Source organism: Crinia signifera, chromosome 7 (assembly GCF_055691185.1).
Source record: "Crinia signifera chromosome 7, ASM5569118v1, whole genome shotgun sequence".
Classification (NCBI taxonomy): Eukaryota; Metazoa; Chordata; class Amphibia; order Anura; family Myobatrachidae; genus Crinia; species Crinia signifera.
The window spans coordinates 766330-789914 of record NC_139223.1 but is presented as its reverse complement, the minus strand read 5'-3'; the positions used below and the strand labels follow the sequence as shown (position 1 = coordinate 789914).

Here is a 23585-nt window from a genome sequence, read left to right as displayed (position 1 = left end):
GCAAAGGTAAATTGCAGAGTAGAAAGATATTCAGGTAGCAGGCCCAAACAGACAGTCCTTGTATAGTCACAGTCCCAGATCAGTTCCACAGGGCAAACTATCACTTATCCCACACCGCAGTGATAGCATATAAGTCCACACGATACCTAGACAGAGCATAACCTCTTAGTCCAGGACAGTCCATCAATTCTCTCCCTGGCTTGTGTGCGAGTCATTTTAAAAACTTCCAATTCCCACGCTTCTCCATACCATCAGTGGGCTTGCACTCAATCCCTATTGGTGGATTCAAGTCAGGTTTATCCCCCCTCCCAGGTACTGCTGCTGCCCATCTGCTTCTGCCCCCTGCTGGGGTCGGTTCCAGAAAGTCTGGAAGTGGCCAAGATATGCATAGCAGAGTCAACCCAAGATATAAAACACAGTCTGATTACATTATGTGGTGGTCACCCCCTGTGGACAACCCTCCTGTTGATAGTAGGGGAATTTGATCACCCCCTGTGGTGATTGTCCTTCAGCTATCCCCCTCATGTAAACAGCAGGAACAATAATCGGCTGATTACATTATGGGCTGATCACCCCCTGTGGACAACCTTCCTGTTGATAGTAGGGGGATTCGATCACCCCCTGTGGAGATTGCCAATGGTACAATGCTTACATGAATAAAGTCCTGGGAAATACAGACATTACATTTGAGGTGGGATTATACAGCCTAATAATATATGATCTGGAACTACACACACATATAGGGAGTATATAGACGTATATGGAGAACAAGAGGGTACCGACGGACTAAAATAGTACATTAATTACTACACCTAATAAAATATAGTAATTACAGATTTACAGTGAATCTGATAACCTCACATTCCTTCCCCTACTATTGTAGTCCCGGTACCAAGCTGTTCTGGAACCAATAACAACCTGGAATAGCGGGATGCAGAGCAGAGAATCTGGGGTTTGGATTTACCACCTGAGTCCCACAGGGTGACATCATACCAAACCCATCTTGTAAAAGGCGGCTGGTTTGCAGAACCAGCAAGGGCATGATTACAGTCTAAGTCATACATTGGAACTAACAAGGGATGTAGCGATTCCTCTTCTTCGGATTCTGGGTACCCCCCCTCTGCAACATTGTAACCTACTAATACTTTTGCCTCGGGCACAATGGGGCAGGGACCACTTTCCACCTCCCCCTCTTGCCCAAGGAACAGGGGCCAAACAGCAGGCCAATATAGGGGCTCTGGCCCTGGCACTTCCACCACCCCGTCATGTCCTTCCTCCCCCAAACCCAAACTAGGGGCATGGCACATTTCAGTCCAGCATTTGGTCTCAATGTCCAGGGCTGAGGAGGGACCCTCCATCACAAACAATTCCGCTGGTGGCTGCAGGACAGGCTGTGTCAGCTCTGTCCCCTTAAAAGCCAGATGCTCACCTGCAGCTACTTCTGCGCACACCTCCTTCTCCGCGATAGCCTCCTTCCCCAGCTGAGTATGCTGGGCAGCCCGAAACACGACGTCATCTGTGACTGGTGGGCTGGTGGCCTGGATGTTGTCGGATACTCCTCTAACCACGGCGATCTCTTCTTGGACGCAGTCCTCATAGATCCCCTGGCAGCAGGATAATAGCTCTGCATCTCCCACCTCAGCAAAAGGGAAGCAGTAGTGCAGCTCCTCCCTAGGATGGGGGAGAAGCAATTGCAAACGGTGCCTTTCATCACGCCCCCTGCGACACTGATCTTGCCATGCTGGGGTATCCAGGAGCCCCCGATCAATCGCCTCTTCCTCTGCCACCACGAAGCACTCCTCCAGACACTGCAATTGTTCCCACACACTCAACTGGGCACCGAAATGGAGGATCCAGGCTCGATAATCAGCAAATGCATTTGTAGGATCTCCCTGATCGTGAAGGATCTGCTGAAGGATTTCCCCGCGAGTGCAGGATTGGATGGGTATACCTCGCAGCTGACCTTCTGCTATCAGCTCCTCCATACTCATTTCTTCAAGGGCAGTTAGGGGCCCCCCTGACAACGACCCTTCTCTTGCGGTAACAATTAATTCTGTGGCAGACCCCTCGGTTGTCTGCCCAGATTGCAGTAGCCCCCTTCTAGACCTTTCCTCTGGTTCTATCTGGGGCATCAATTTATTCTGGACTTGTCCTTCAGCCTCAGAATATTGTCCTCTTTGTAGCATCTGGGTAACTGTAGCAATCACTTCCTCTGTAAATTCTACAAACTCTGGCTCTCCTAGCAGATTCCAAGAAGTGGCCTCACCTTTACAGTGCAGGAATGCATCCCCCAGGTAACACACTTTGTCCTGTATGCTGGATACTCTCCACCCGCTGACCATCTGCTGAGCGTCTTCCCAGTACTTCCAGATATACTGCATTTTCCTGACAATAAATAACAGATCCGGCTTCCCAGCCTGCCGATACACTGAAGAACCTCCATCCCTGAGCTCCTCTGCTACAGGGGTCTTGAGGCATCGATTTTCTTTCCTTGGAAACATTTTCCCTTTCACAGGACTGACACCTGCTCACTTGCTGAACATCACCTTATTGCATTTTCCGTTTCCTTACATATGGTCTGATCCTCTGTTCTCTGTGCTTTCTGTGCTCGATGGTTGGTGTCTGAATGATCCCACTGCTGCCACCAAATGTGAGGGTACGAGTTCCTCAATCACTCAGACACCGAGCAGATGAAACCAAAATATGGTTTATTTTCCACAGCACGCACAAATAGACAATAAACAGTGGCAAAGGTAAATTGCAGAGTAGAAAGATATTCAGGTAGCAGGCCCAAACCGACAGTCCTTGTATAGTCACAGTCCCAGATCAGTTCCACAGGGCAAACTATCACTTAGCCCACACAGCAGTGATAGCATATAAGTCCACACGATACCTAGACAGAGCATAACCTCTTAGTCCAGGACAGTCCATCAATTCTCTCCCTGGCTTGTGTGCGAGTCATTTTAAAAACTTCCAATTCCCACGCTTCTCCATACCATCAGTGGGCTTGCACTCAATCCCTATTGGTGGATTCAAGTCAGGTTTATCCCCCCTCCCAGGTACTGCTGCTGCCCATCTGCTTCTGCCCCCTGCTGGGGTCGGTTCCAGAAAGTCTGGAAGTGGCCAAGATATGCATAGCAGAGTCAACCCAAGATATAAAACACAGTCTGATTACATTATGTGGTGGTCACCCCCTGTGGACAACCTTCCTGTTGATAGTAGGGGAATTTGATCACCCCCTGTGGTGATTGTCCTTCAGCTATCCCCCTCATGTAAACAGCAGGAACAATAATCGGCTGATTACATTATGGGCTGATCACCCCCTGTGGTGGCCGGTTCCACAAAGTCTGCTAGAGCCCAGAGGTTTACAAAGAATTGTAAACCCCCCTGGGGAGATTGCCAATGGTACAATGCTTACATGAATAAAGTCCTGGGAAATACAGACATTACATTTGAGGTGGGATTATACAGCCTAATAATATATGATCTGGAACTACACACACATATAGGGAGTATATAGACGTATATGGAGAACAAGAGGGTACCGACGGACTAAAATAGTACATTAATTACTACACCTAATAAAATATAGTAATTACAGATTTACAGTGAATCTGATAACCTCACATTGGGTACTGGCACAACTGTGTCCAAAATAATAGTGCAATTTAAGAGTAAACGATTTTGTCCCATTTAGTGTATTTTTACCAATACCAAAGAAGGACCTCGACAGCTGCAGACACAAGATGTCAGCAATCGTATATCCTTGATACACAGCATTATTCCACAATGATAACAACTGAGTTGCAGTCACAGGAACTCTTGCATAGAGGATTTGGTCACCTTGAATACACCAGTGTTCAGAAGTTCCAGAATGAGATCATTATAGGAATGTCACTGACTAATCCAGAGAAAACCAGATGTGAAAACTGTATTGTGTGGAAAAGGAGTCATGAGCCATTTCCAAAATCAACCGAGCTACAAACAAAACCACTTGGGATAGCCCAGTCAGATGTATGAGGCCAATAGGAGTGTCACCGGAGAGGTTTTTAGAGGACTTCACCAGAATGTACGTCATCAGAGAGAATTCTGAAGTAGCAAAATCAATTGTAGAATATGATAAGCTTGTAGAGAATCCAACTGGTCACTGGCTCAAGATTCAGAGATGTGATAATGGTGGAGAATTATCAGTGACATGCTGGCTATGGGGCAGGCTGCCCTGGACTGCTCCATACTTTAATACCTTTGGCTGCAGTCACATGCTGCATCACATGCTCCCTGGCTTCTCCAATCAGCAACAACCCCCTTTGCTATTTCAGTAGGATGTGACTGCAGAAAGTCATGCAGGCAGCAGGTGTGCAACAGCAGCCAATCAGCATATCCTGGGCCTCAAGAGGAACCCCCACCCTCCTTCAGCCCCTCCTCCTGCCTGCATCACATGGATCAAGCTGCCAGCACTGCAGTGACCACTGGCCATGTAAGTTCTCAGATGTTTGATGCCAGTGAGGTGAATGCAGGGGAGGAAAGGAGAGACACTATAGACATTTTACGATGATGGGAGGGGATGTTATAGACATTAAGAAGTGTGAGGGTTAGGCTGCAGGGAGGGAGGGTTGGAAAGCAGGTAAGGAGTAGGATTCTCACTATTGGGATTCTATGTCACACCCCTCCAGCCCAGCAACATCCTCTGCAGGTGTACAACCACAGGTAAACAGGTAAGGATGCAAACACCTGGGCTCTCTTCCATAGCTAGAATGATGGCTGTATCTCTCCAATGGTGGTGGTAGTGGTGTTAGGATGTCTCCCCAAAATGGTGGTGGTAGGAGGTCTCCCGACAATGGTGATGGTGGTAGGATGTCTCCCCACAATGGTGGTGGTGGTAGGATGTCTCCTCACAATGGTGGTAGGATGTCTCCCTTACAATGGTGGTGGTGGTGGTAGGATGTCTCCCTTACAATGGTGGTGGTAGGATGTCTCCCTTACAATGGTGGTGGTGGTGAAAGGATGTTTCCCTTACAATGGTGGTGGTGGTGATAGGATGTTTCCCTTACAATGGTGGTGGTGGTAGGATGTCTCCCCACAATGGGGGTGGTGTTAGGATGTCTCCCAACAACGGGGTTGGTGTTAGGATGTCTCCCCACAATGGGGGTGGTGTTAGGATGTCTCCCCACAATGGGGGTGGTAGGATGTCTCCCCACAATGGGAGTGGTGTTAGGATGTCTCCCCACAATGGGGGTGGTGATAGAATGTATCCCCACAATGGGGGTGGTGTTAGGATGTCTCCCTTACAATGGTGGTGGCGGTGTTAGGATGTCTCCCTTACAATGATGGTGGCGTTAGGATGTCTCCCCACAATGGTGGTGGTGTTAGGATGTCTCCCCACAATGGTGGTGGTGTTAGGATGTCTCACCACAATGGTAAGTGGTGATAGGATGTTTCCCCACAATGGTGGTGGTGTTACAATGTCTTGCCACAATGGGGGTGGTGGTAGGATGTCTCCTTACAATGGTGGTGTTAGGATGTCTCCCCACAATGGTGGTGGTGGTAGGATGTCTCCTCACAATAGTGGTGGTGATAGGATGTTTCCCTTATAATGGTGATGGTGGTAGGATCTCTCCCCAAACTGTGGGTGGTGGTAGGATGTCTCCCCGCAATAGTGGTGGTGTTAGGATGTATCCTCACAATGGTGGTGGGATGTCTCCCCACATGGGGGATGGTGGTAGGATGTCTCCTCACAATGCAGGTGGTGGTAGGATGTCTCCTTACAATGGTGATAGGAAGTTTCCCTTACAATGGTGGTGGTGTTGGTGGCAGGATGTCTCCCCACAATGGTGATGGTAAGATGTCTCCCCACAATGGTGATGGTGGTAAGATGTCTCCCCACAATGGTGGTGGTGGTAGGATGTTTCCCTTACAATGGTGGTGGTTTAGGATGTCTCCCCACAATGGTGGTGGTGGTGGTAGGATGTCTCCCCACAATGGTGATGGTAAGATGTCTCCCCACAATGGTGATGGTGGTAGGATGTCTCCCCACAATGGTGGTGGTAGGATGTCTCCCCACAATGGTGGTAGGATGTCTCCCTTACAATGGTGGTGGTAGGATGTCTCCCTTACAATGGTGGTGGTGGTGGTGGTAGGATGTCTCCCTTACAATGGTGGTGGTAGGATGTCTCCCTTACAATGGTGATGGTGGTAGGAGGATGTCTCCCTTACAATGGTGGTGGTGGTAGGAGGGACGTTTATTTCCATACACCCTAAAAGAAGTTTGGATGGGGCAGGTTCCAGATCACAGGAGGAGGGACGCAACATCGACCCAACATTCAGGTCAGTCGCGTTTTGCAGCTATAGATATATTATATGGTTGCGCCTTTTTCGCACATGTGCAACCATCTTCAGCTCTGCCACGCATGTTCTGAAGCACTGCAGCATGGCTGGCTGGAGGGCGGGACCATCGGATCATTAAATGTTTACCATTCAATGGCGACAAACAAAACAAATAAACGATGGTATAGTGAAACATTGCGATTCGATGTCCATCCCTAGGAGAGAGCCAGGTGTCCACATATAGAGCGGCAGCGGGTTTGAGAGCTGGTGGGGACACAGCGGTAGCAGGGTAGAGCCTGGAGGACTATGGCCCTTCTTCAGATCTGATTGCAGTACAAATTTGTTCTCAAAAATGGACAAAACCATGTGCACTGCCGGTGGGGCAGATGTAACATGTGCAGAGAGAGTTAGATTTGTGTGAGTTACTTTGTTTCTGTGCAGGGTAAATACTGGCTGCATTATTTTCACACTGCAATATAGATATCAGTTTCAACACACCCCACCCAAATCTAACTCTCTCTGCACATGTTACATCTGCCCCACCTGCAGTGCACACATGGTTTTGTCCATTTTGAGAACAGATCTGAATAAGGGCCTATATGTGGATGCCCGGCAAGGATCTGGTGGCAGAATGGGGAGAGCCGATGCCTGTCGGGGACCCGGTGGCAGCAATACTGTCAGTGCCAATGTAGGCCAGGAGCCCGATGGAAAATGACATTGCCTCCCAGAGTTCCACCACTAGGGGGGCAGCACAGATTGTATTGATCGGTTCTCCCTTACTTGTCTGCCCAGACAGTCTATTATTTGTAGGGATGTGCACCGGGAAACGCGTTTTGGGTCTGTATCTTGAGCAATCCCGAGAATTTTCCGGGCTGTGCCTCAGTGCCCAGCCTGGCAAGCCCGGAAAATTCTCGGGATTGCCACTGTTTGGAGCCGGGCAGCGCTGCTGAGTTCACTCTGATCTCAGGCAGCGTCGCGCTGCCCGGCTCCCTCCCCTCTACAGCATCGCCTCCTCCTCCCTTGTCCTCCCCCCTCCCCTCCGGGTTTTCAATAGAAGTCCCCGGCGCCGCAGGTCCGGGCAGCCGCTGATTGACAGTTCAGCGGTGCTGCCCGGACCCAGGGGGGGGGGGGGGGGTAGTGGTGGGTTTTTTTTAAGGGAGCGCTCCCCATAAAAAACTCACCCAGTGGGGAGCGCTCCCCCCAAAAAAAACGACCACTGAAGGGGTTAAGGGCACTCAATGGTATATCATGAGATTAATTGCTGAGGATTCACCCATTGATATTGTCTCATGACAGCGCTGAGAGATGGACCCCTTTGTTGGCTTCCTTAACCTGGGACGCCCTTTGGGACAAGAGGGGTATGGCCGAGGGAACCGTCAAACCTTTATGTGTTCTCTGAGATAAATGGCAATTTGGACACTTTGTGAAACCTATTTGTTTTAATATATTTTTTTTAGTGAATTATCATACTGTCTATTCTTACGAATAATATCTTACAATCTGTATTCAATGGTGTTTTAATAAAAACATTTAAAAAAGCATAAAAACTACTAAAATCGCATATTATTAACCTCAATATCATTAATTTCCACAAATTTCCGGTCTATTCTGAACACCTCACACTATTGTTTTTAGGGCAAAAGGTTGCACCGAGGTAGCTGGATAACTATACTAAGCCACACAAGTGGACGGCACAAACACGTGGCTCATCTAGGAGTGGCACTGCAGCGGCAGACAGGATGGCAGGTTGAAAAACTAGGCCCAAAAAAGCACATAATGGCAAATAAAAGAGGCGCAAGATGGAATTGTCCTTGGGCCCTCCCACCCATCCTTATGTTGCATAAATAGGACATGGACACTTTAACAAACCAATCATTTCAGCGACAGGGTCTGCCACACAACAAAAAAATAAGCAAGTCACCTCTACCTGCACAAACCGGCTTTATAGAGGTAAAATGTCCTCCTCGTCCTCTGATTCCTCACCCCCTTCAGCGTGTACTTCCTCATCCTCACAGATTAGACCACTGGACTCCACAATCACAGGTCCCTCTGTTGTTCATTTTGATGAACATCATCTTCTCCACATTTTGCTGAAGCAACTTCCTACACCGCTCACTGACCAGGTTCCCCGCTGCACTAAAAACTCTTTCGGAGTACACACTGAAGGGGGGACAACTCAGGTAAAATAGAGCCAGTTTGTACAGGGGCTTCCAAACTGCCTTTTTTCCTGCCAGTACAGGTAAGGACTGTCTGACAGGTCTACTTAGATGCTGTCACCAAAGTAATTCTCCACCATGTTTTCAATGGTGACAGCATCCAATGCAGCGACAGTAGACACGTCAGCAATCCTTGGCACGTCCTTCCGTCTGGACCAGATGCCCAAACTCGCTCCCGCCTGCCCTGCATCCCCACCAGTGGGTTGTGTCAGAAATTTCAGCTGTTTTCCTGCAGGCACAGGTGTGGGAGAAAATGAAGGAGGAGCTGGGGCCGTGTCACGGTCCCCTTCAGATGATAATCTCCTGACCAGCAGGTCTTTGCACCTTTGTAGACTTGTGTCTGCCAGCCAGAGTGTATTCCTCTGACTTTAACAGGCTGATCACCCTCGTATCCTGGCAAAGTGTAGGGAGGGCTTCATCCACAAGAGCTACATGCTTTGCGGAATTGCAACGCTTTAGCTCCTCCTTCACTTTCTCCAGCTGCTTCTGCAACAGCCTAATTAGGGGAATCTTTACAGAAAAGAGAATGGATTGTCATATGGTGGTGCACCATTTATAGAAAAGAGTCATAAAATTTACCTTTTATTATTTTTATTTTAAAAGTGAAGAACACGAAATATGACAAACAACAAATAACATTAACACAAGTGAAAACAGTGTGCTATTAAAAGGCACGTGCGAGTTCCTGGAGCAAATTCCCTCTATTCAATATTATCAATTACACTACTAGCTTTCTCCTTCTTGACCTTTGAACAATTGTTTGAGGAGAGAAGTGTGTCAATCTTAAATAGGTTTGTGTTCTATATACAAATGTAACAGCCTGTATGTTAGCTACTTTGATGCGGTGTTTGGTACTCAATTGGTTGAGATTGAATTAATTAGCTCAATTAATTACCAGTTTATCTGGCGTGGTGCGGTTTGTATTATTTGTATATAGATAATACAATTGAGCTGTGTGTTATCACAGAAATGCAGTAATATCACTAATCGGTTACCCCTTTCCGTCTGAGGTCACTATTAAATCAGTGCTTACAGAGCGGGTTTTTAGGGTGATGCAGCACCTCTATTATATGTATGGGTTACTGCTAGTGAATCAATTCAATGCCCGGATATACATTGCTACCTGGGCTAGGGTTATTAATTAAGCTGATGGTGTGGAGTTATTTCCTTACGCCGTTTATTGAGAATATAGCTTATAGTTGCGGTCGCAGGAAGACTCTTTAACCAGTACAGCTTAAACCTGCCCTATATGGACGGTAAGCAATGATTCCCCCAAAAGGAGAGGCTGGTGGTAACGGTAACAATAGTATCACAGGTACTAGGTAGAACCCCGTGCTGTCGACCTGATACTATGGTCGCGTACAGCTAGCGGGGAGCCGTCCATTCTCCGTATAACAGGTAGCTATCGGCGCGCACTCCCTGTCCTAGGGACAAGTGCCGCAAACAGGATTTCAGTTGCCGTATGTCTTTAAGTCCAACCCTGTGCCACTGTCAGCTCGTACTGCTGCTGGCGTGGTCTTAGGGTGACTAGTGACAAGAGGCTGCTAATACATTAGAGTCCTGAAAAGGACTAATAAATACATTTCATAGAACACAAAAAAAAGGGGGGGTAGGGAATTGCTGGAGGAACGTGCGCACGGCTGGGTCGGCCGGCGTACGCTTCGTGGGTCACCTGACTCAAGCTGGCAGTATCAGAGCTGACTTTATGTGGGGCAAGTTCAAACGGCTGGAGAACCTCGCACAACAGGGAAATCAGCCTAAACTGCTCTTGAGTCAGGTGCATCCCTGCTCCTCTGCCTATGTCCTAGGTGGCCGTGTAGGCTTGAATGGCCTTTTGCTGCTCCTCCGTCCTCTGTAGCATATAGAGAGTGGAGTTCCAGCGTGTCACCACCTCTTGTTAAAGCTGATGGCAGGGCAGGTTGAGGAGTTTTTGCTGCCGATCCAGCCTTCGGCAGGCAGTGGCAGAACGCCGAAAGTGTCCAGTAATTATGGAAATGCTGCACCAACAAATTCATAGTGTGGGCAATAAATGGCACGTACTGGAAATTGCACATATGTAATGCCCGCACAATGTTACTGGCATTGTCCGACACCACAAATCCCCAGGAGAGTCTAAGTGGGGTAAGCTACTGCAAGATGATTTCCCTCAGTTTCTCTAAGAGGTTGTCAGCATTGTGCCTCTTACTGAAACCGGTGATACACAGCGTAGCCTGCCTTGGAAGGAGCTGGCGTGCAAGAGATGTTGCTGCTGCTGCTGCAGAAGGCAATGCATCTTCCCAGTGGGCTGTAACAGTCATATAGTCCTTAGTTTGCCCTGAACCACTTGTCCACATGTCCGTGGTTAAGTGGACAGTGAGTACAACCGCATTTTTCAGGGCACCGAGGACACGTTTTCGGATGTATCTCTACATCCTCGGTATCGCCTGCCTAATGAAGTGGATCTAGGTGGGATATGGTACCGGGAACACAATACCTCCATCAACCGTCTAAATCCCACTCCACTGATGGCGGACACCGGACTCACATCTAAAACCAACATAGCTGTCAAGGCTGTAGTTATCCGCTTCGCCATCGGATGACTGCCGTTGTACTTCATACTCATGGGAAATGACTGTTGGGCGGTCAATTGCTTAGTGAAAGACATATCGGTTTTACGACTTCCCCTCTGGGACGATGACCGACTCCCAGCAGCAGCGGCAGCAGTAGCGGCAGCAGTAGTAGGCGTACCACTGCAGGATCCTCCGGAGGAATCCCGGATGGAAGTGGATTCAGTCATGACAGTGACATGGCCTGCAGGACTAATTCTGATCCAGATGGAGGAGGAAATTGACGAGGAGTAACTTGCTGGTGTGGTCAGGTGCTTGGATACAACAAGGGATTTCGGTGTCCCTGGACTACTTACGTCCTAGCCACAGTTTCCGAACTAAACAGTGACTTATGAACTAACTCCAGGTGATGCATAAGCGAGGATGTCCCTAGGTGACCAACTTCCCTACCCCTGCTTATTCCAGCTTTACATAAGCTACATATGGCGAGACAGTTGTCCGGATCTGGATAAAAATAATTCCAGACCAAAGAGGTGGAGTTTTTGGTGTTCTGCCCAGGCATGGTGATGGTCTTTTGCATCCCACGGACAACAACTGGCTCGCCCGGTGCCTTATTTAAGCAAACCACACACCATCAGCAGCATGCTCCTCGTCATCAACTTCCCCCTCAGCACCAGCTACATCAATATCCTCCTCCTGGTGTACAACATTGACAACTTCAAAATCAGGAACTGGACTGTGGGTGACCCTTCCAGCACATGCCGAGGGTGTGCCACCTCTTCCCGTACCGTGATAGGAAGGTCAGGCTTCACAACCACCAAAGACGTGCACACAGGTGAGGTGAGACTTGTAGTACCCTGTCCCAGCTAACAGTCACACAGCAGCAGACACAGAAAAATAATAATTTAAAGGGATTATTAAATATTAATCTATGAGGCACAGGCACATATTACAGGTTAAACTTACTACAAAATGTCACACTACTAGTACTAGTAGTGCCACAGACAGTCACAGGACTGGACTACAGAAGAAGTGTACAGTACATTACACTGAGTGACTGTGTATCTGCCACCTAGTAGTTCAAAGTTACTAGTTGGTGGTAGCGACTGGAGGACAGGTAAATCAATCTGTATGAGGCACAGACGACAGGGATAAATAATATACAGCACAGACTCTGTCAGTGTACCACCACCCTACACTACACTACACGAACACAGTCAGACTCTGTCAGTGTACCACCACCCTACACTACACTACACGAACACAGTCAGACTCTGTCAGTGTACCACCACCCTACACTACACTACACGAACACAGTCAGACTCTGTCAGTGTACCACCACCCTACACTACACTACACTACATGAACACAGTCAGACTCTGTCAGTGTACCACCACACTACACTACACTACACGAACACAGTCAGACTCTGTCAGTGTACCACCACCCTACACTACACTACACGAACACAGTCAGACTCTGTCAGTGTACCACCACCCTACACTACACTACACTACACTACATGAACACAGTCAGACTCTGTCAGTGTACCACCACCCTACACTACACTACACTACATGAACACAGTCAGACTCTGTCAGTGTACCACTACCCTACACTACACTACACTACATGAACACAGTCAGACTCTGTCAGTGTACCACCACCCTACACTACACTACATGAACACAGTCAGACTCTGTCAGTGTACCACCACCCTACACTACACTACACTACATGAACACAGTCAGACTCTGTCAGTGTACCACTACCCTACACTACACTACACTACACTACATGAACACAGTCAGACTCTGTCAGTGTACCACCACCCTACACTACACTACACTACATGAACACAGTCAGACTCTGTCAGTGTACCACCACACTACACTACACTACATGAACACAGTCAGACTCTGTCAGTGTACCACCACCCTACACTACACGAACACAGTCAGACTCTGTCAGTGTACCACCACCCTACACTACACTACACTACACTACACTACATGAACACAGTCAGACTCTGTCAGTGTACCACCACCCTACACTACACTACACTACATGAACACAGTCAGACTCTGTCAGTGTACCACTACCCTACACTACACTACACTACATGAACACAGTCAGACTCTGTCAGTGTACCACCACACTACACTACACTACACGAACACAGTCAGACTCTGTCAGTGTACCACCACCCTACACTACACTACATGAACACAGTCAGACTCTGTCAGTGTACCACCACACTACACTACACTACACTACATGAACACAGTCAGACTCTGTCAGTGTACCACCACCCTACACTACACTACACTACATGAACACAGTCAGACTCTGTCAGTGTACCACCACACTACACTACACTACACGAACACAGTCAGACTCTGTCAGTGTACCACCACCCTACACTACATGAACACAGTCAGACTCTGTCAGTGTACCACCACCCTACACTACATGAACACAGTCAGACTCTGTCAGTGTACCACCACACTACACTACACTACACTACATGAACACAGTCAGACTCAGCAGGTTGTCACTATCAGCAGTGTAGTAGTTAAAACTGTAGTTAATTCCCTGAATCCGAACGCGCTCATCTCTAATTATTTGGTTGGGTTTGGGGTTATTTCCATCAGTTTTCGGTCCGTTTTCAATTGAGTGCCAGCAAATCTGCCCATTCCATTATCGTGTGCACAAAAGTATGCACTGTCATTCCCAATGGATGTCAGAGTCGTCAGCTTTGTACATCTCTGGATTTGTTCAGTTTGTAAAATGATCTGTTAGTAAATTTACCGCTACACCATAATACCGGACATTCGTGCCGTCATTTCATCCCACTTCTATCTAAACCAACTATTACTTACATTCCATTCAAATCCAGCCACAGCAAGACCACTCGCTGCCCCTGTGCCAGCCAGACCCACAAAGTGCCCGCTTCCAATGTTACTGGCAAAGAGCGAAGCACCAACCTGCAAGAGAAATAATGGTCAGACAGAGGGGAGTGTTGGTCTCACACCATTAATGTTTTTATTTCCTTATATGCGCCACAAGGGATCTGCTGCGCCTAACACAGTATATAAACAAATAATCAAAACAAGACAATGACGTACAGTGGGAGACAATGCAGGACATGCACAGGACAATGACGTACAGTGGGAGACAATGCAGGACAAGCACAGGACAATGACGTACAGTGGGAGACAATGCAGGACATGCACAGGACAATAACGTACAGTGGGAGACAATGCAGGACATGCACAGGACAATGACGTACAGTGGGAGACAATGCAGGACATGCACAGGACAATGACGTACAGTGGGAGACAATGCAGGACATGCACAGGACAATGACGTACAGTGGGAGACAATGCAGGACATGCACAGGACAATAACGTACAGTGGGAGACAATGCAGGACAAGCACAGGACAATAACGTACAGTGGGAGACAATGCAGGACAAGCACAGGACAATAACGTACAGTGGGAGACAATGCAGGACAAGCACAGGACAATGACGTACAGTGGGAGACAATGCAGGACATGCACAGGACAATGACATACAGTGGGAGACAATGCAGGACATGCACAGGACAATGACGTACAGTGGGAGACAATGCAGGACAAGCACAGGACAATAACGTACAGTGGGAGACAATGCAGGACAAGCACAGGACAATAACGTACAGTGGGAGACAATGCAGGACAAGCACAGGACAATAACGTACAGTGGGAGACAATGCAGGACAAGCACAGGACAATGACGTACAGTGGGAGACAATGCAGGAGAAGCACAGGACAAGCACGGGACAATGACGTACAGTGGGAGACAATGCAGGACAAGCACAGGACAATGACGTACAGTGGGAGACAATGCAGGACAAGCACAGGACAATAACGTACAGTGGGAGACAATGCAGGACAAGCACAGGACAATGACGTACAGTGGGAGACAATGCAGGACATGCACAGGACAATGACGTACAGTGGGAGACAATGCAGGACAAGCACAGGACAATAACGTACAGTGGGAGACAATGCAGGACAAGCACAGGACAATGACGTACAGTATGAGACAATGCAGGACAAGCACAGGACAAGCACAGGACAATGACGTACAGTGGGAGACAATGCAGGACAAGCACAGGACAATGACGTACAGTGGGAGACAATGCAGGACATGCACAGGACATGGACGTACAGTGGGAGACAATGCAGGACAAGCACAGGACAATAACGTACAGTGGGAGACAATGCAGGACAAGCACAGGACAATGACGTACAGTGGGAGACAATGCAGGACAAGCACAGGACAATGACGTACAGTGGGAGACAATGCAGGACAAGCACAGGACAATGACGTACAGTGGGAGACAATGCAGGAGAAGCACAGGACAAGCACGGGACAATGACGTACAGTGGGAGACAATGCAGGACATGCACAGGACAATGACGTACAGTGGGAGACAATGCAGGACAAGCACAGGACAATGACGTACAGTGGGAGACAATGCAGGACAAGCACAGGACAATGACGTACAGTGGGAGACAATGCAGGACAAGCACAGGACAATGACGTACAGTGGGAGACAATGCAGGACAAGCACAGGACAATAACGTACAGTGGGAGACAATGCAGGACAAGCACAGGACAATGACGTACAGTGGGAGACAATGCAGGACAAGCACAGGACAATGACGTACAGTGGGAGACAATGCAGGACAAGCACAGGACACTGACGTACAGTGGGAGACAATGCAGGACAAGAACAGGATAAGCAAAGGACAATGACGTACAGTGGGAGACAATGCAGGACGATGACGTACAGTGGGAGACAATGCAGGACATGCACAGGACAATGACGTACAGTGGGAGACAATGCAGGACAAGCACAGGACAATGACGTACAGTGGGAGACAATGCAGGACAAGCACAGGACAATGACGTACAGTGGGAGACAATGCAGGACAAGCACAGAACAATGACGTACAGTGGGAGACAATGCAGGACAAGCACAGGACAATGACGTACAGTGGGAGACAATGCAGGACATGCACAGGACAATGACGTACAGTGGGAGACAATGCAGGACAAGCACAGGACAATGACGTACAGTGGGAGACAATGCAGGACAAGCACAGGGCAATAACGTACAGTGGGAGACAATGCAGGACATGCACAGGACAATGACGTACAGTGGGAGACAATGCAGGACAAGCACAGGACAATGACGTACAGTGGGAAACAATGCAGGACATGCACAGGACAATGACGAACAGTGGGAGACAATGCAGGACAAGCACAGGACAATGACGTACAGTGGGAGACAATGCAGGACAAGCACAGGACAATGACGTACAGTGGGAGACAATGCAGGACAAGCACAGGACAATGACGTACAGTGGGAGACAATGCAGGACATGCACAGGACAATGATGTACAGTGGGAGACAATGCAGGACATGCACAGGACAATGACGTACAGTGGGAGACAATGCAGGACAAGCACAGGACAATAACGTACAGTGGGAGACAATGCAGGACAAGCACAGGACAATGACGTACAGTGGGAGACAATGCAGGAGAAGCACAGGACAAGCACGGGACAATGACGTACAGTGGGAGACAATGCAGGACATGCACAGGACAATGACGTACAGTGGGAGACAATGCAGGACAAGCACAGGACAATGACGTACAGTGGGAGACAATGCAGGACAAGCACAGGACAATAACGTACAGTGGGAGACAATGCAGGACAAGCACAGGACAATGACGTACAGTGGGAGACAATGCAGGACAAGCACAGGACAATAACGTACAGTGGGAGACAATGCAGGACAAGCACAGGACAATGACGTACAGTGGGAGACAATGCAGGACAAGCACAGGACAATGACGTACAGTGGGAGACAATGCAGGACAAGCACAGGACAATGACGTACAGTGGGAGACAATGCAGGACAAGCACAGGACAAGCAAAGGACAATGACGTACAGTGGGAGACAATGCAGGACAATGACGTACAGTGGGAGACAATGCAGGACAAGCACAGGACAATGAGGTACAGTGGGAGACAATGCAGGACAAGCACAGGACAATGACGTACAGTGGGAGACAATGCAGGACAAGCACAGGACAATGACGTACAGTGGGAGACAATGCAGGACAAGCACAGAACAATGACGTACAGTGGGAGACAATGCAGGACAAGCACAGGACAAGCAAAGGACAATGACGTACAGTGGGAGACAATGCAGGACAATGACGTACAGTGGGAGACAATGCAGGACAAGCACAGGACAATGACGTACAGTGGGAGACAATGCAGGACAAGCACAGGACAATGACGTACAGTGGGAGACAATGCAGGACAAGCACAGAACAATGACGTACAGTGGGAGACAATGCAGGACAAGCACAGGACAATGACGTACAGTGGGAGACAATGCAGGACATGCACAGGACAATGACGTACAGTGGGAGACAATGCAGGACAAGCACAGGACAATGACGTACAGTGGGAGACAATGCAGGACAAGCACAGGGCAATGACGTACAGTGGGAGACAATGCAGGACATGCACAGGACAATGACGTACAGTGGGAGACAATGCAGGACAAGCACAGGACAATGACGTACAGTGGGAAACAATGCAGGACATGCACAGGACAATGACGTACAGTGGGAGACAATGCAGGACAAGCACAGGACAATGACGTACAGTGGGAGACAATGCAGGACAAGCACAGGACAATGACGTACAGTGGGAGACAATGCAGGACAAGCACAGGACAATGACGTACAGTGGGAGACAATGCAGGACATGCACAGGACAATGACGTACAGTGGGAGACAATGCAGGACATGCACAGGACAATGACGTGCAGTGGGAGACAATGCAGGACAAGCACAGGACAATAACGTACAGTGGGAGACAATGCAGGACAAGCACAGGACAATGACGTACAGTGGGAGACAATGCAGGACAAGCACAGGGCAATGACGTACAGTGGGAGACAATGCAGGACATGCACAGGACAATGACGTACAGTGGGAGACAATGCAGGACAAGCACAGGACAATGACGTACAGTAGGAGACAATGCAGGACAAGCACAGGACAATGACGTACAGTAGGAAACAATGCAGGACATGCACAAGACAATGACGTACAGTGGGAGACAATGCAGGACAAGCACAGGACTATGACGTACAGTGGGAGACAATGCAGGACAAGCACAGGACAATGACGTACAGTGGGAGACAATGCAGGACAAGCACGGGACAATGACGTACAGTGGGAGACAATGCAGGACAAGCACAGGACAATGACGTACAGTGGGAGACAATGCAGGACAAGCACAGGACAATGACGTACAGTGGGAGACAATGCGGGACAAGCACGGGACAATGATGTACAGTGGGAGACAATGCAGGACAAGCACAGGACAATGACGTACACTGGGAGACAATGCAGGACAAGCACAGGACAATGATGTACAGTAGGAGACAATGCAGGACAAGCACAGGACTATGACGTACAGTAGGAGACAATGCAGGACAAGCACAGGACAATGACGTACAGTGGGAAACAATGCAGGACAAGCACAGGACAATAACATACAGTAGGAGACAATGCAGGACAAGCACAGGACAATGACGTACAGTGGGAGACAATGCAGGACAAGCACAGGACAATGACGTACAGTGGGAGACAATGCAGGACAAGCACAGGACAATGACGTACAGTGGGAAACAATGCAGGACAAGCACAGGACAATAACATACAGTAGGAGACAATGCAGGACAAGCACAGGACAATGACGTACAGTGTGAGACAATGCAGGACAAGCATATGACAATGACGTACAGTAGGGGACAATGCAGGACAAGCACAGGACAATGACGTACAGTGGGAGACAATGCAGGACAAGCACAGGACAATAACATACAGTAGGAGACAATGCAGGACAAGCACAGGACAATGACGTACAGTGGGAGACAATGCAGGACAAGCATATGACAATGACGTACAGTAGGAGACAATACAGGACAAGCACAGGACAATGACGTACAGTGGGAAACAATGCAGGACAAGCACAGGACAATAACATACAGTAGGAGACAATGCAGGACAAGCACAGGACAATGACGTACAGTGTGAGACAATGCAGGACAAGAATATGACAATGACGTACAGTAGGGGACAATGCAGGACAAGCACAGGACAATGACGTACAGTGGGAGACAATGCAGGACAAGCACAGGACAATGACGTACAGTGGGAGACAATGCAGGACAAGCACAGGACAATGACGTACAGTGGGAGACAATGCAGGACAAGCATATGACAATGACGTACAGTAGGAGACAATACAGGACAAGCACAGGACAATGACGTACAGTGGGAGACAATGCAGGACAAGCACAGGGCAATGACGTACAGTGGGAGACAATGCAGGACATGCACAGGACAATGACGTACAGTGGGAGACAATGCAGGACAAGCACAGGACAATGACGTACAGTGGGAAACAATGCAGGACATGCACAGGACAATGACGTACAGTGGGAGACAATGCAGGACAAGCACAGGACAATGACGTACAGTGGGAGACAATGCAGGACAAGCACAGGACAATGACGTACAGTGGGAGACAATGCAGGACAAGCACAGGACAATGACGTACAGTGGGAGACAATGCAGGACAAGCACAGGACAATGACGTACAGTGGGAGACAATGCAGGACATGCACAGGACAATGACATACAGTGGGAGACAATGCAGGACAAGCACAGGACAATAACGTACAGTGGGAGACAATGCAGGACAAGCACAGGACAATGACGTACAGTGGGAGACAATGCAGGACAAGCACAGGGCAATGACGTACAGTGGGAGACAATGCAGGACATGCACAGGACAATGACGTACAGTGGGAGACAATGCAGGACAAGCACAGGACAATGACGTACAGAAGGAGACAATGCAGGACAAGCACAGGACAATGACGTACAGTGGGAAACAATGCAGGACATGCACAAAACAATGACGTACAGTGGGAGACAATGCAGGACAAGCACAGGACTATGACGTACAGTGGGAGACAATGCAGGACAAGCACAGGACAATGACGTACAGTGGGAGACAATGCAGGACAAGCACGGGACAATGACGTACAGTGGGAGACAATGCAGGACAAGCACAGGACAATGACGTACAGTGGGAGACAATGCAGGACAAGCACAGGACAATGACGTACAGTGGGAGACAATGCGGGACAAGCACGGGACAATGATGTACAGTGGGAGACAATGCAGGACAAGCACAGGACAATGACGTACACTGGGAGACAATGCAGGACAAGCACAGGACAATGATGTACAGTAGGAGACAATGCAGGACAAGCACAGGACTATGACGTACAGTAGGAGACAATGCAGGACAAGCACAGGACAATGACGTACAGTGGGAAACAATGCAGGACAAGCACAGGACAATAACATACAGTAGGAGACAATGCAGGACAAGCACAGGACAATGACGTACAGTGGGAGACAATGCAGGACAAGCACAGGACAATGATGTACAGTGGGAGACAATGCAGGACAAGCACAGGACAATGACGTACAGTGGGAAACAATGCAGGACAAGCACAGGACAATAACATACAGTAGGAGACAATGCAGGACAAGCACAGGACAATGACGTACAGTGTGAGACAATGCAGGACAAGCATATGACAATGACGTACAGTAGGGGACAATGCAGGACAAGCACAGGACAATGACGTACAGTGGGAGACAATGCAGGACAAGCACAGGACAATAACATACAGTGGGAGACAATGCAGGACAAGCACAGGACAATGACGTACAGTGGGAGACAATGCAGGACAAGCATATGACAATGACGTACAGTGGGAGACAATGCAGGACATGCACAGGACAATGATGTACAGTGGGAGACAATGCAGGACAAGCACAGGACAATGACGTACAGTAGGAGACAATACAGGACAAGCACAGGACAATGACGTACAGTGGGAAACAATGCAGGACAAGCACAGGACAATAACTTACAGTAGGAGACAATGCAGGACAAGCACAGGACAATGACGTACAGTGTGAGACAATGCAGGACAAGCATATGACAATGACGTACAGTAGGGGACAATGCAGGACAAGCACAGGACAATGACGTACAGTGGGAGACAATGCAGGACAAGCACAGGACAATGACGTACAGTGGGAGACAATGCAGGACAAGCACAGGACAATGACGTACAGTGGGAGACAATGCAGGACAAGCATATGACAATGACGTACAGTAGGAGACAATGCAGGACAAGCACAGGACAATGATGTACATTAGAAGATAAAGGAGGACAAATACAGGACAATGACGTACAGTGGGAGACAATGCAGGACAAGTACAGGACAATGCCGTACAGTTGAAGAATATAGAATACTGGACAAACCACTGACAGGGGATACAGGAGGCATCAGAAACAGAGGATACAGGACGCATCACAGACAGGGGATACAGGAGGTGTCACAGACAGGGGATACGGGAGGCGTCACATTCCAGGGAAACAGGACACATCACAGACAGGGAATACAGGAGGCGTCACAGACAGGGGATACAGGAAGCACCACAGACAGGGGATACAGGAGGCGTCACAGACAGGAGATACAGGAGGTGTCACAGACAGGGGATACAGGAGGCGTCACAGACAGGGGATACAGGAGGCGTCACAGACAGGGGATACAGGAGGCGTCACAGACAGGGGATACAGGAGGCGTCACAGACAGGGGATACAGGAGGCGTCACAGACAGGGTATACAGGAGGCGTCACAGACAGAGGATACAGGAGGCGTCACAGACAGGGGATACAGGAAGCACCACAGACAGGGGATACAGGAGGTGTCACAGACAGGGGATACAGGAGGCGTCACAGACAGGGGATACAGGAGGCGTCACAGACAGGGGATACAGGAGGCGTCACAGACAGGGGATACCGGAGGCGTCACAGACAGGGGATACAGGAGGCGTCACAGACAGGCGATACAGGAGGCGTCACAGACAGGGGATACAGGAGGCGTCACAGACAGGGGATACAGGAGGCGTCACAGACAGGGGATACAGGAGGCGTCACAGACAGGGGATACAGGAGGCGTCACAGACAGGGGATACAGGAGGCATCACAGACAGGGGATACAGGAGGTGTCACAGACAGGGGATACAGGAAGCACCACAGACAGGGGATACAGGAGGTGTCAAAGACAGGGGATACAGGAGGCGTCACAGACAGGGGATACAGGAGGCATCACAGACAGGGGATACAGGAGGCGTCACAGACAGGGGATACAGGAGGCGTCACAGACAGGGGATACAGGAGGCGTCACAGACAGGGGATACAGGAGGCGTCACAGACAGGGGATACAGGAGGCGTCACAGACAGGGGATACAGGAGGCGTCACAGACAGGGGATACAGGAGGCGTCACAGACAGGGGATACAGGAGGCGTCACAGACAGGGGATACAGGAGGCGTCACAGACAGGAGATACAGGAGGCGTCACAGACAGGGGATACAGGAGGCGTCACAGACAGGGGATACAGGAGGCGTCACAGACAGGGGATACAGGAGGCGTCACAGACAGGGGATACAGGAGGCGTCACAGACAGAGGATACAGGAGGCGTCACAGACAGGGGATACAGGAGGCGTCACAGACAGGGGATACAGGACGCGTCACAAACAGGGGATACAGGAGGCGTCACAGACAGGGGATACAGGAGGCGTCACAGACAGGGGGATACAGGAGGCGTCACAGACAGGGGATACAGGAGGCGTCACAGACAGAGGATACAGGAGGCGTCACAGGCAGGGGATACAGGAGGCGTCATAGACAGGGGATACAGGACGCGTCACAAACAGGGGATACAGGAGGCGTCACAGACAGGGGATACAGGAGGCGTCACAGACAGGGGATACAGGAGGCGTCACAGACAGGGGATACAGGAGGCGTCACAGACAGAGGATACAGGAGGCGTCACAGACAGGGGATACAGGAGGCGTCACAGACAGGGGATACAGGAGGCGTCACAGACAGGGGATACAGGACGCGTCACAGACAGGGGATACAGGAGGCGTCACAGACAGGGGATACAGGACGCGTCACAGACAGGGGATACAGGAGGCGTCACAGACAGTGGATACAGGAGGCGTCACAGACAGGGGATACAGGAGGCGTCACAGACAGGGGATACAGGAGGCATCACAGACAGGGGATACAGGAGGCATCACAGACAGGGGATACAGGAGGCATCACAGACAGGGGATACAGGAGGCATCACAGACAGGGGATACAAAACATGTCACAGACAGGGGATACAGGATATGTCAGAGACAGGGGATACAGGAGGCACGATAGACTGGGGAAATAGAACACGTCTCAGACAGGGGAAACAGGACACG

The 23585-nt window shown here is 49.4% G+C and overlaps 1 protein-coding gene across 1 annotated transcript in view; it reads right to left on the bottom strand.

The window, feature by feature from the left end:
* Nucleotides 1-23585, bottom strand: part of SLC5A2 (solute carrier family 5 member 2) — a 103971-nt gene that overhangs the window by 62671 nt on the left and 17715 nt on the right. The window contains exon 3 of the mRNA XM_083152183.1: nt 13969-14073. Within this exon, the coding sequence (XP_083008309.1) occupies nt 13969-14073 (105 nt within the window). The remainder of the gene's footprint in view (nt 1-13968; nt 14074-23585) is intronic.